Source organism: Oryx dammah, unplaced genomic scaffold (assembly GCF_014754425.2).
Source record: "Oryx dammah isolate SB20612 unplaced genomic scaffold, SCBI_Odam_1.1 HiC_scaffold_5, whole genome shotgun sequence".
NCBI classification, from domain to species: domain Eukaryota; kingdom Metazoa; phylum Chordata; class Mammalia; order Artiodactyla; family Bovidae; genus Oryx; species Oryx dammah.
Genome location: NW_024070189.1, coordinates 20,098,314 through 20,112,956, shown reverse-complemented (window position 1 = coordinate 20,112,956; position 14,643 = coordinate 20,098,314). Strand labels below are relative to the sequence as shown.

Sequence of the window (14,643 nt, the reverse complement as noted above, 5' to 3'; positions counted from 1 at the left end):
TTGTTGGTTTTCTTTTCTGTGGCTTCAGAAGCTGTCCTGTGGCCCTCTTTTCTGCTCCTCTTCAGTCCAATTTAAACTGGGGAGAATGAGTCTTAATATAGAACTGTTGATCCTATGGTATCCCAGATTTATAGATATTGGGACCAAAAGAGGTAAGCTAAGTTGTCCAAATAATAGTATGAAGCCAGGAATCTGGTTTTATTTCTATTCTCTGACCTGCACTTATTTTGTCTATAAATCCTAGATTTATAGGGTATTCTGGGAAGGTTGACCCTAAAAACCAGATCTTACTTTATGTGGATGAAAAATATCATTATTTTAAAAAATCTTTGAAGATTTCTGATTCTCAAAAAAAAAAAGATATTAAATTGAATCAAAGGCTGAAAAAATCCTTAATAGAAAATCTAGTTCATGGTGCTCATTTTATAAATTTATTGTTGTATCTCAGAAAGAAGTCAAAGTTTAGTTTTTAGACAAAACAGTTTCTATAAAGACCCATCAGTTCAGTTCAGTTGCTCAGTCATGTCTGACTCTTTGTGATCCCATGGACTGCAGCACACCAGGCCTCCCTGTCCATCACAAACTCCCGGAGTTTAGTCAAACTCATGTCCATTGCGTCAGTGATGCTATACAACCATCTCATTCTCTGTTGTCCCCTTCTCCCGCCTTCACTGTTTCCCAGCATCAGGGTGTTTTCCAGTGAATCAGGTCTTCGCATCAGGTGGCCAAAGTATTGGAGTTTCAGCTTCAGCATCAGTCCTTCCAGTGAATATTCAGGACTGATTTCCTTTAGGATGGACTGGTTGGATCTCCTTGCAGTCCAAGGGACTCTCGGGAGTCTTCTCCAACACCACAGTTCAAAAGAATCAATTCTTTGGCGCTCAGCTTTCTTTGTTTGTTGCTTTGTTGCTAAGTCACTTGAGTCATGTCTGACTCTGTGACCCCATAGACCGCTCCACCATCCCTGGGATTCTCCAGGCAAAAACACTGGAGTGGGTTGCCATTTCCTTCTCCAGTGCATGAAAATGAAAAGTGAAAGGGAAGTCGCTCAGTCGTGTCTGACTCTTAGCGACCCCGTGGACTGCAGCCTACCAGGCTCCTCCATCCATGGGATTTTCCAGGCAAGAGTACTGGAGTGGGGTGCCATTGCCTTCTCCAAGCTTTCTTTATAGTCCCATATAAAGACCCATAGCAAGTCATTAAAATGCCATTTTTAATCTTTTCATTTAACCATAGTTACAATTGTATTTTTAGATACTGTTAATTCAGAATTCACATTTTGATAATAAAGCTATAACTATATTCAAAATTATAAATAGGATACATTTTCAAAATTCAGGTTCCATTTCTTAAATACTATTCTTTAATCAAAAGTATTTTAGAGCAGAGAAATATATTGTGTAAACAAAGAGAAAGTTGACTTTTAACCCACTCCTCAGAAAACAGGAACCTTTAGAGAAAAAGAAAATATTCTAAGCTTGTTTTCTCTCAGGTTGGGTTTGAATCTACTGCTTTTCCACTCACGGACATCACTGCCGGGACAAGCCAAGCTGTGATTTCTAGGAGAGGCACGTATGGCTCTCTCAAGGTTTCCTGGGTGGCTGGATACGTTCCTGGGTCAGAAATCCCTGAATTCACTGCTGTTGGCAACATGACCCCCAAAGTAGGTGAGTTGTGTCTTTTCTAGGGTTTTATCTATAGAACGCGGAAATGTATCATTGGCCAGTAATTTTCTAGGATCCTCTTCACTCTGGACAATGAATGAGCTAGCTGTTTGCCTTCTAATCCAGTCTTCTCATATTTAAGTGATCAGAATTGCACTGAAATTAAAACCGTCATACCTCACCTGAAAAGGATGGTCATCAGCAGCCTGCTCTGTTTAAACATGTTGTTGTTAGTTGCTGTCATGCCCAACTCTTTGCTACCCCATGGACTGTAGCTTGCCAGGCTCCTGTGTCCGTGGGATTTCCCAGGCAAAAATACTGGAATGGGTTGCCATTTCCTACTCCAGAAGATCTTCTTGATCCAGGGTTTAAACCCACATCTCCTGCATATAGGGAGATTCTTTACCACTGAGCCACCTGGGAAACCCCAGGTTTATACATGAGGAATTTGTTAAAAGTAACTCTAAAAACCTAATGTGGCCCATGTGTGTCAGTCACTTAGTCATTTCTGACTCTTTGCAACCCCTTGGATTGTAGCCTGTGAGGTCCCTCTGTCCATGGGGTTCTCCAGGCAAGAATACTGGAGTGGGTTGCCATTTCCTTCTCCAGGGGATCTTCCTGACCCAGGGATCGAACCTGGGTCTCCTGCATTGGAGGCAGATACTTTACCATCTGAGCTATCAGTTCAGTTCAGTTTAGTCACTCAGTCGCGTCCGACTCTTTGCGACCCCATGGACCAGAGCATGCCAGGCCTCCCTGTCCATCACCGACTCCCGGAGTTTACTCAAAATCATGTCCATTGTGTCGGTGATGCCATCCAACCATCTCATCCTCTGTCGTCCCCTTCTCCTCCTGCCCTCAATCTTCCCAGCATCACGGTCTTTTCAAATGAGTCAGCTCTTCGCATCAGGTGGCCAAAGTATTGGAGTTTCAGCTTCAACATCAGTCCTTCCAATGAACACTCAGGACTGGTCTCCTTTAGAATGGACTGGGTGGATCTTGAGTCCAAGGGACTCTCAAGAGTCTTCTCCAACACCACAGTTCAAAAGCATCAATTCTTCAGCGCTCAGCTTTCTTTATAGTCCAACTCTCACATCCATTAATGACTACTGGAAAAACCATAGCCTTGACTTTGTTGGCAAAGTGATGTCTCTGCTTTTTAATATGCTGTCTAGGTTGGTCAAAACTTTCCTTCCAAGGAGTAAGCGTCTTTTAATTTCATGGCTGCAGTCACCATCTGCAGTGATTTTGGAGCCCCAAAAAATAAAGTCAGCTACTGTTTCTACTGTTTCCCCATCTATTTGCCATGAAGTGATGGAACTGGATGCCATGATCTTAGTTTTCTTAATGTTGAGTTTTAAGCCAACATTTTCACTCTCCTCTTTCACTTTCATCAAGAGGCTCTTTAGTTCTTCTTCACTTTCTGCCATAAGGGTGGTGTCATCTGCATATCTGAGGTGATTGATATTTCTCCGGGCAATCTTGATTCTAGCTTGTGCTTCATCCAGCCCAGTGTTTCTCATGATGAACTCTGCATATAAGTTAAATAAGCAGGGTGACAATATACAGCCTTGACATACTCCTTTTCCTATTTGGAACCAGTCTATTATTCCATGTCCAGTTCTAACTGTTGCTTCCTGACCTGCATACAGATTTCTCAAGAAGCAAGTCACGTGGTCTGGTATTCCCATCTCTTTCAGGATTTTCCACAGTTTATTGTGATCCACACAGTCAAAGGCTTTGGCATAGTCAATAAAGCAGAAATAGATGTTTTTCTGGAACTCTCTTGCTTTTTCGATGATCCAGCGGATGTTGGCAATTTGATCTCTGGTTCCTCTGCCTTTTCTGAAACCAGCTTGTATATCTGGAAAATCATGATTCATGTACTGCTGAAGCCTGGCTTGCAGAATTTTGAGCATTACTTTACTAGTGTGTGAGATGAGTGCAATTGTGTGGTAGTTTGAGCATTCTTTGGCATTGTCTTTCTTTGGGATTAGAATGAAAACTGATCTTTTCCAGGCCTGTGGCCACTGCTGAGTTTTCCAAATTTGCTGGTATATTGAGTGCAGCACTTTCACAGCATCATCTTTTAGGATTTGAAATAGCTCAACTGGAATTCCATCACCTCCACTAGCTTTGTTCGTAGTGGTGCTTTCTAAGGCCCACTTGACTTCACATTCCAGGATGTCTGGCTCTAGGTGAGTGATCACACCATTGTGATTATCTGGGCCTTGAAGCTCTTTTTTGTATAGTTCTGTGCATTCTTGCCATCTCTTCTTAATATCTTCTGCTTCTGTTAGGTCCATACAATTTCTGTCCTTTATTGACCCCATCTTTGCATGAAATCTTCCCTTGGTATCTAAAATTTTCTTGAAGAGATCTCTAGTCGTTCCCATTCTGTTGTTTTCCTCTATTTCTTTGCATAGATCGCTGAGGAAGGCTTTCTTATCTCTCCTTGCTATTCTTTGGAACTCTGCATTCAGATGCTTATATCTTTCCTTTTCTCCTTTGCTTTTGGCTTCTCTTCTTTTCACAGCTATTTGTAAGGCCTCCCCGGACAGCCATTTTGCTTTTTTGGCATTTCTTTTTCTTGAGGGTGGTCTTGCTTCCTGTCTCCTGTACAATGTCATGAACCTCCGTCCATAGTTCATCAGGCACTCTGTCTATCAGATCTAGTCCCTTAAATCTATTTTTCACTTCCATTGTATAATCATAAGGGATTTGATTTAGGTCATACCTGAATGGTCTAGTGGTTTTCTCTACTTTCTTCAATTTAATCTGAGCTATAGGGATCCCAGTCCCAATACAATAATAAAAAATAAACACACTCTTATATCCTGTATGTGTTCAACTGAATATTTCTGACAGTAAAGCAGCTGTTACTTTATCTACTTTATTTTGTAGTTATACCATTAGTTCTGTGAGGGTCAGTGACATACCAGTGTAGGATGGTTTGACCTCTACCTTGTAGAATAGACAGGTTTGAAGGCAAGGTTTATGTGGTCTACGGAGCTTCCTCTAAATTTATTTACACCCTGCCCCCACCACTGACTTTTTAAATGTTTTACCTTTTGTAGACTGTCATAGAATTTTGGGAAAGGAAAGATTTCACTATATTTTTAAGAGTTGAATCCCAATTTAAGAACTTAGAGAAATGAAACCCTGCTTCCTTTTTCCTGTTCCCTGTCAGGGAGGCTTTCCTTTTTCCATGGAGAAGAAAGTAAAAGAGTCTTGCTTTGGACACACCCAAGCCCCGGGCGGCTGGAGGCCTTTGTCGTTCATCTCTCTGGAGTGCAGAGCAGTGTCCCCGGTGGGGCTCAGTTTCGGTAAGACCCCCTTGATTTTCAGCCAAGAAAGTCCCCAAGGGATAAGCTGGAATTTACTGCTTCAAACAAAAAAGACAGAAGGGTTTTTCTCCTTGAAGCAAAGGCAAAACCAGTTTTAGTTCAGAGCAACACATGGCCTGCGTCGCAAAGATGCCACACCACACACTGCTTGCATGAAGAGAGTTTATCATGATGTGTGGCTCGAGAAGGCTGGCTTGGGGTGCCATCTCCAGTAAGAACCATGATGGCAAAGCCATCTATTGTAAAAGGGAACTGTCTTCTGAAAAGGTAGCCCCAAATACCTGATTTTCCTTAGAGACAAAGAGTAAGAATAAGAAATCATAGTAGGATAATACTGTGACCTTTGAGTTAAATTTATACCAGTGTATTTGCAGGTAAATATGTCCCAGCCAAATGCAGTTGACTTTTCTTATATGTGGGATGAGATGATCAGAACATCAGAGAACAGATCTTAGAGCCAGACTCCTGCGTTTAATCCTGCCTCTGTCACTTACTTGCTGTGTGACTTTGGGAAAGTTACATAATCTTCCTGTTCTTTAGTTTACTTATTTGGAAACTGGGAAAAGTGTGTGGGCAAAACCAATCATGTTCAAGTATATTTGTGTACACGCTTATGTGTGGGAGATATTGGTTGGTGTAATTCAGTATGGCTTTTGATTTAACATGTGTCAATCAAAAAGTAGACACAACGTATTTTAGGTTAACAAATTCAGTTGCCTTTAATGAAAACAGTAATAGCTATCAGTTTAATTTTTAATTTATTGATGTATAATTGACTGACAATGTTGTGTTAATTTCTGCTGTATAGCAAAGTAATTCAGGCTAACAGTTTTATAGTGCTTATCCTAGACCAGGCATTGCCTCTATATTTGTGTATGTATTTAGATTCGTTTACCCCTACTTTTACTGTTCATGCTAACCATATGACATAGATACTATTGTTAGTCCCATTTTATACATAAAGAAAACGAGTCACAGATAGCTTGTATAATGGGCTCAGTGTCACACAGATAATAAATGTTGGGCCATGATTTAAACCTAGGCTGTCTGGCCTCTGTCTGAACTCATAACTATGACTGACAATAGAAAGTGATGGCTCTGAGTTGTCCTCCCTGAATGCATTTAAATTTAGATGTAAAAAAAAAAATCTATTAGCTAGAGAGATTATGTCTGTGGTCTGGATTAGGCTGATGGGCTACCGGTGTTACTTCTGAGATAACTGATTAAATCACAACAGAATTCCATGAAGTGAAGTGAAAGTCACTCAGTCATGTCTGACTCTTTGCGACCCCATGGACTGTACAGTCCATGGAATTCTCTAGGCCAGAATACTGGAGACGGTATTCCCTTCTCCAGGGGATCTTCCCAACCCAGGGATCAAACCCAGGTCTCCCACACTGCAGGCGGATTCTTTACCAGCTGAGCCACAAGGGAAGCCCACAGAATTCCACATGAAAGCACTAGGAACAGATCAGTGTCAATCATGGATGATTCTTCCAGTTCATGTATAAGATTTTAGCAACGTTTGTGTGAGAGAATAGTCCCATTACTGGCCAGCTGAAACCAGCAAGGATGTTCACCTCTAGGAGGGGCAACTCTTCCTGCCTGGTAGATCGGAAATCTGACTGACATCCAGTGAGACTTTGATTTTGGTCCCCTGTGTGCTGATTATGAGAGAGAACCTGCCATTTCAGATCCTTCAAAGAGCTGCTGTGGGGTGATTGGAGAAACAGACCAGCGACCTCTGAGCGCCTCACCTTGCTAACACTTGTTAGGTCCTCTCACCTGCCACTGCAACGCCTGTTGGCTCATTTCTTGTGCTCTGGTATATTCATCAATAAGTTAGTAGGGTTTTATGGAATTTGAAAGGGCATGTCATTTTTAAGACGCCCTCATGAGCAGCTTCTTCCACGTGTGAAAGATGACTCTCTGCAAGTGGTAGCCCCGGTTTTTATCAGTTCTCTCATGGTTTAATTTTTTTTTTCCAGGTCAGGTTTCACTGTTGCTGAAATTGAACCGATGGGAGTCTTTCAATTTTCCCCCAGTTCAAGAAATATCATCGTGTCGGAGGATACACAGATGATCAGATTACATGTACAAAGACTGTTTGGGTTCCACGGGGAGCTTATTAAAGTTTCCTATCAGACAACTGCAGGGAGGGCAAAGCCCCAGGAAGACTTTGAGCCTGTTCAGAACGGGGAACTGCTTTTCCGAAAATTCCAAGTTGAGGCTGATTTTGAAATAATTATTATTGATGATGAGCTTCCTGAGATAGAAGAAATTTTTTACATTAATCTAACTTCAGTGGAAATTAAAGGGTTGCCAAAATTTGATGCTAATTGGAGACCACGCCTGAATCGAGATTTTAGCGTGGCAGTGATCACAATATTGGATAATGATGACCTGGAAGGAACGGATACTTCTTTCGCCAAGACAGCTGTGACCACAGCAGTGGACACAGCCCTTCCTCTGGAAACCGACTCTGCCACCACACACCCTGACACAACCGAGATTACTGCCATTCCACAGCCCACCGAAGTGGTCGCCATGGTTACGGAGGCGGCTGGCGTATCTCCCATCCCTGAGGACCTTGTCACGCTTGCTGGGACCTCTGCCATGTCTGAGAAGCCTAATGCGGCCACTGTAACTATAGATACCTCCGTTCATGGAACATTTAGTCTTGGGCCCCCTGTTGTTTACGTGGAAGAGGAAATGGAGAATGGCACATTGAACGCTGCAGAGGTTCTTGTCCGGAGAACTGGGGGGTCTGCTGGCAATGTCAGCGTAACAGTTAGAACTTTCGGTGAAACATCTGCTCAGAAGGAACCAAATGCATTGCCTTTTCCTGACAGCCATGGGATTTCCAACCTAACATGGGCAACCGAAGAAGAAGATTTTGGAGCGCAAACTCTCATCCTTGCGTTTGTAGATGGAGAAAGAGAATGTAAAGTGTCGATTCCAATTCTGGATGATGGTGACCCCGAGGGACAGGAATTCTTCTATGTGTTTCTCACAGACCCACAAGGGGGAGCACAGATCGTGAAGGGAGAGGATGACGCTGGCTTTGCAGCTTTTGCCATGATCGTTATTACAGGTATTTATTTGGAGTGATGGGGTTAAACGTGCTTTTGTGGCACAGAATTTGTAATAAGATTATTCTAGCTTGAATTTAATTTAAGAAGGTGAATTACTTGAATCACTCATAGGTTCCATAGAAGTTGCTCAATCGTGTCCAACTCTTTGCGACCCCATGGGCTGTAACCTACCACGCTCCAACATCCATGGGATTTTCCAGGCAAGAGTACTGGAGTGGGTTGCCATTTCCTTCTCCAGAGGATCTTTCCGACCCAGGGATTGAACCTGGGTCTCCTGCATTGTAGGCAGACGCTTTACCGTCCGAGCCACCAAAGAAATCACTCATAGTGGATAATTAAAACTTTGTTTTCTGGTGGCATGAAACCCTAACAGAAACTCATCACGTTGTTCTGAGATGCCAGGCTAGAGTTTAACGGACTGTAAATGTCACTTAGCTCAGAGCTAACTAAACATTCTATTCATCTGTACTTCCACAATATACAGAAACCCTTAAAAATGCTTAAGTTCATGTATATCTTCTGGAAAATACCCAATTTAATCACCTCAACATGATTGCCTGTCCTGTTTTGAAATCTCATTCTGAATTTCCCAACCACTGTTATTAATCCGTTGCAAAGTCTAAGATGTCATTGTCAGAAAATTGTTTATATCTGTTGGGAAATAGATGATAACTATTCCCTTTTGTTCTGCTTTTGAACCAATGTAGTTTATATAACTTTTGTACTATTGGGAATGTTTGTGTTCTGTATATGTGCATGTTTGAAAATTTTTTAATGATGATTTGCAATTTTTCTCTAAATCATACTGTATTTCTTTAAGTGGATTAGCTCAACCTGTCAATATACTTACGCTAATTAGAGTATTGACAAGGCTATCTCATGATTCTTACCTGGTCTACCCTTTTGTATAAACGTTAATAAGTCTTACACAGTGTTTTAGAGTTTCAGATGACACTATAATAGAACAGTATAGTGGAAAGAAAATTAAAAATCATGCAGTATATAATTTTGACTTAGCTCAGCCATTCATTCAGAGGCCCTGATTAAATCATTTAGTGTCTATGCTCTCAGAGAAAGCACTGGTGACCCACTCCAGTACTCTTGCCTGGAAAATCCCTTGGGCGGAGGAGCCTGGTGGGCTGCAGTCCATGGGGTCGAGAAGAGTCGGACAAGACTGAGCGACTTCACTTTCACTTTTCACTTTCATGCACTGGAGAAGGAAATGGCAACCCACTCCAGTGTGCTTGCCCAGAGAATCCCAGGGACGGGAGAGCCTGGTGGGCTGCCATCTATGGGGTCGCACAGAGTCGGACATGACTGACATGACTTAACAGCAACTTAGCAGCAGCAGTCTATGCTTTATGTTTCTTTTTTTTTAATAAAAGAAAACTTTTAGAATAAACATGTTTATGTTCCACTTGCAAGATTTGGTGTTTCCTAGAATTTTATTTTAGCTGTTCAGTTATAATTCAGCCATAATTTTGCACTTGTGTAACTTCCTCTTATACCCAACATCATCCCATTTATGTAACCCTGCAAATTTATACCAATTATCATTTATTCCTAATCATCCAGTTTATTGAATATTGTAAATGCAGATTCTATTCTCCAAGTTATTTACTGAGTTTGATTCACATTAGCCTAATGCCACCTATATATTTCTTTTAAAATTAATTCAACAGTCTCTTCCCCCGTTCCATGACATAAATATTTTGTTATATTTATTTGAATAAGATCAGAGTTGACGGTCAAAATATTTAGCAAGTAGTTTGACAGAGATACAGACCACTGACAATAGTTGATGGAGGCTTTTTGCTTTCCGAAGCATTACCCCATTAGTTACTGGATCATGGGGAGATGTTGTATTGGTTAGGGTGGTGGTGGTTAGGGTCCCTTAGGGACTCAGGACAGAAGCTGTGTTCCAACTGGAATGGACGTGCTCCTCAGTCAGTTTGGCATACCAACGCATACCAACATGGTCCACTAATAGTATGTCAGTATGGCATACCAGTGCTTACCCATAGGTCAGCTCTGAGTCTAACTGATGGCAATTCCCATCAACCAGCTCTGAACCTAACTTACCAGTCAGTCAGTTGAGCCTCAGTGAAGTTCTCTAATGTTGTTCTTCTCTGCCCAACACCAAGCATCTTACACACGTGGCAAATGGTTGACTCCACTTAGAGCCATGTGGTGTAATTCATCAGCACTTTTGCACGTCAAATACCCTGACTTCCCTTACTCTGTGAATGTTCCTGTCTTCTCCTCCTTACCTGGCTTTTTATTTTAAATTAGTATTTATCTTTTAACTATATCATTAATTTTGCTGATTCCCTCTTATCTTTAACCTTCATAATCGTTTCACATTTAGATATTAGAACAAACGCTCAAGACAAATCAGGGGAAAATAGTTTATTTAGTTTTGTTTCTGATCATTGGCACTCTGGAAGTCTTGATTCATCTTACTAGAAACTGGACATAAAGTTTATCATTGTAGATGCTACAAGGAAAGTATTATACTCCTTAGGACCATGCTAGTCACTATTACATTGAAAAAGAAAATGCAAGTTCTGCTTTGAGATGGTTATAATCTATTTGTTATTAATTGAGAGACCAAATTCCCACTCAAAGTGACAAGAGAAGAATTGCTGCTGAAGAAAAAGACTTAAGGTCAGATTCTAATGCAGGACTAAGACGCGGTCGTAGTGATTAATTAGTGAGGATGAGGATGGGCAATGGCTGAGATGAAACACCCACGAGCCCCCAGGACAAGAGTGGTCCATCATCCGCATGTCCCTAAGCTGCAGGCTCCACACTGACTCACACTTTTGAGACAGATCAGTAGTTTTCTGTTTCCTTGCGGAAGTTCTGTCTACTTGGAGTTTCAGGTTTCAGGGTGATGGCTACAGGTGGTTTCTGAGGCTGATTCTGCTGGGTCATTGCTTTCAGAATCACTTTGCAAAAGTGAGTTATTGAGAAATAGAAAGCAGCAGGAGCTGTTTACTGATAATGTCTCTTGTCTGAGAAGCTGGCTTACGTGTTGGCCGGGGTTTGGAGGGACTGCTTCAGCGTAGTGTGGGCTGCGGGTTTGCTCCAGTTTTTGACCCAGTTGTGTAGTATGATGGTGCCTCCTCCAACCTCAAGAGTTGCTCGGAGGAGTTTTCTTTTACTCTGAGATACCCAAGAATTCCTTAATAGTTCCGTTTTTCTCTGGGGGAAATAATCAAATGTTTAACATCAGTGGTCTTTTGGTCAACTTTCTTATAGGGAAGTAAACCAATCAGATGAAGGTCATGGATTCACTACATATTTTTTAGACACTGTTCTTGGTACCAGGGATACAGCACTAAATAAAACAATGGCTATTCAGTAGAACTTATATTCTATCAGGATGTGCTGACTTTAAACAGCGGTATCAAGGACTGAAATGAAAAGTAGAGCCTCATCAGAGAGAGATGAGTGTGTATATCAGTGTGGGCAGCAGGCTTTGATGTTTTCTTTCTTTTGGTCCTTTGTTCTCACAGTGTCAACTACCTTGACGTGATCATTTTGATTCTAGGTTGTTTTGGGTAAAGATCTTTTAAAAGTTGTAGCTCCTGCCTGCCCCATTCACTTGTGAATTTCTCGCTTTAATACCATCTGAGCTGAATAGATGAGGGAAACGGAGATCTTTTAAAGTCTTTGGTATATCATCATCTTCTATTTTTCTTTCCAGGGAGTGATCTTCACAATGGCATCATAGGATTCAGTGAGGAGTCCCAGAGTAGACTGGAGCTGGGTGAAGAAACTGAGATGAGCAGTCTGCAACTTATTGTTACAAGGCAGCCAAACAGGTTTGTTTATATCTATGTAGAAGACATAACATCTTGTGTGTCTACGTAGTGGTTAGTTTGCATTTATAAAATGGTAGAAGCAGGATGAAATGTTGATAGAAGAAGGTGATGCGGAATTTTATGTCAGTGTTCAAATACTCTCGTTTCTCTGAAGTAGGAAATGGCAACCCACTCTAGTATTCTTGACCGGAAAATCCCATGGATTTTCCTATCCCCGGTACGGTATAGTTCATGGGGTTGCAAAGAGTTGGACGTGATTGAGCCCTGATTAGGGCTGCCTTGAACATTTAATACTTTAGGAAGTACCGTGCAGATGTCAGATAATGTCAGTCATCACTTCATCATGTTGACTATTCTCTGTCACTCTGCATGCACAACCACTCACTATTTAGGAAGATTTGGATTACCAGTATTTTGCTTACAGCTTAGTACAGTATAGCACACATCCGAGTGTTCATGATGTACGTGCACCTGAGATGCAGACAGATGCACGTGTCAGTGTTACCTTTTCCATTTTGTGTCTAAACCTTATCAGAAAAGGTAGATCATCTCTTGTCCTTTATAGTAACGACCGTTTTTAGCAGTACTGTTTTTCCTTTAGAAAGATTCTTGTTAAAAGACAAATGAGGAATGTTTACTTCAAGACAGTGGTTCTCTATAATTTTTATTTTCGTATTTCTGATACATAGCATCCAGAATTATATTTCAATAAATACTTAATCATCACTGAATGGAGTGTGGTCAAAGAATGCCACGTAAACTCTGGCCTTAATTTCTTAACTGTAGTGGGCAGAACTGGTTATTTTCAACATTCTCAGTGGGAGAGATAATGCTGGTATTGGATGAAGAGGTGCACTCCAGAGTGATAATATATTCTACATTAGCCTCAGGAATAATGCAGTTTTTGACTGCACTGGCATAGGTTGTGCTTTGTTCCTAGAGCCTTCGAGGATGTCAAGGTCTTTTGGCGAGTCACATTTAACAAAACAGCTGCTGTGCTCCAGAAAGATGGTGTGAGCCTGGCGGATGAGCTTCTTTCTGTAGCAGGGACCACTGTCTGCATGGCAGGCCAAACAAAGGGCTTCATCACCATTGAGCTCAAGCCTGGAAAGGTAAGAAACAATGAGGCCCGGTGTTGTAGAATTCTGATTGTACTTCTTTAGAATTAGTCATTTTCAAGCTACTTTGTTGACACGTATATGTGTGTACATTACATGGAGATTCTTTGTGTCCACCTAGCTGCAATGTCTGAGTCTCTCTGAGTTTCTGTAAATAAGCTCATCAGTTGTACACCTGAGACTTATATATGTTGTAAGTCACTTGTATCTCAGTAATAAAAAAGCTCATCAGTTTTTTACATTCTATTTCTTGTCATTTCCAAGATTCTTCCTGGCCCACCTGCTCACAGGGTGGATGGTTCCTTGAGTCATTTTCAGCCCGATTAATATTATTTCTGATTACTCTGAATGTTTAGTTCTTTTCCTTTAATCGTGTCTATAGATTTGATTACATAGTATTATATCCATAGATTTCATCCTTAACATGAAAGTTCTCTCATTCGCTATCCATTTAGTTAGGGAGGTCAGCTCTGATCTACCAAAGGGCACAGAGGCCATGCTCACTGAGTCTTTGGACCAATTTCTGTTGGTTCATGTTGGACATGGCACCCAGGAGCCAGGCGTACCTCTCCTCATTCTAGTGGAATCTGCATTATTCAAATGGTATTGGCCGCTGAGGCTCTAACAGAGCTTTAGTCATTTAGTCATCATGTGTCACTTTTTAAAAAATGACTATTCTATGATACTTTAATGTCCAAGGATCACTCACTAGCATTTGTTCCTTGTCTACCACTTAATTTATTAAACTCAAATATGTAATGCAAAAACTAGCCATACTATTTTGAATGTTCAAAAGTATCATGACTTTTTTGTACATGCCAAAAACTTTGAACAGCACAAAAAACATTGCACAAATAAAATTATTTCCAAATGGGTAGCTGTAGTTAAACCCATTCTAAATAATAATCTTGTAGATTTAACTCTTCATTCATTTTTTTGTCTACTTGGTTTTCCACTTTCTGAGAATTCCTGAAGCATTGTATTGATATTCTCTAAGGTTACAGTAATACATAGTTTTGTATCTTCCCAGAATTGTAGGAATTTTGAGGGTTCCAGAAGAGAAAGACCACTCGTCTCAGATCACTTCAGGTTACTTGGTTATCACCACTTTGTTCTTTGTTAGGACCACAGATCCTAATGCTTGTCTGAAGCTGTTTCAAATGAGAATTGCTGGACAGTGGATTGAGATCCACTTTATGATGTGACTTGTGAGATCAACATGGTTTTTTAAGTTCATGCTTTACAAGTTAATGTTTTCAGCACCATGCGTTTTCCACACAGTGATTTGTTCTTTAAATCTTGCAGTGCTGCTTCTCCTTAACCAATGCCCCGTCACCATCAAACACTGCGGTGGTCTGTAGGGGCATTGAAAAGATAGACCTGAAATTAAAAAAAAAAAAAAAAAGATAGACCTGCCTCATTTAATATCTTGTTATATTTGTGAGGGCAAGCTGGGGGCTCTACTTCATAAGAAATGAGATAACAGGGACTTCCTCAGCAGCCTGGTGGTTAAGACTCTGCCTTCCAGTGTAGGGGCCATGGGCTCGATCCCCGATAAGGTCCCACATGCTAAGGAATGTGGTACAAAT

At 41.0% G+C, this 14,643-nt stretch overlaps 1 protein-coding gene across 1 annotated transcript in view; it reads left to right on the top strand.

Annotated features, from left to right (window-relative positions):
* ADGRV1 (adhesion G protein-coupled receptor V1) overlaps positions 1 to 14,643 on the top strand; it is a 546,035-nt gene that overhangs the window by 205,319 nt on the left and 326,073 nt on the right. The window contains exons 72-76 of the mRNA XM_040241540.1: positions 1,493 to 1,667; positions 4,855 to 4,990; positions 7,000 to 8,105; positions 11,819 to 11,936; positions 12,877 to 13,048. Coding sequence (XP_040097474.1) covers positions 1,493 to 1,667; positions 4,855 to 4,990; positions 7,000 to 8,105; positions 11,819 to 11,936; positions 12,877 to 13,048 — 1,707 coding nt within the window. The remainder of the gene's footprint in view (positions 1 to 1,492; positions 1,668 to 4,854; positions 4,991 to 6,999; positions 8,106 to 11,818; positions 11,937 to 12,876; positions 13,049 to 14,643) is intronic.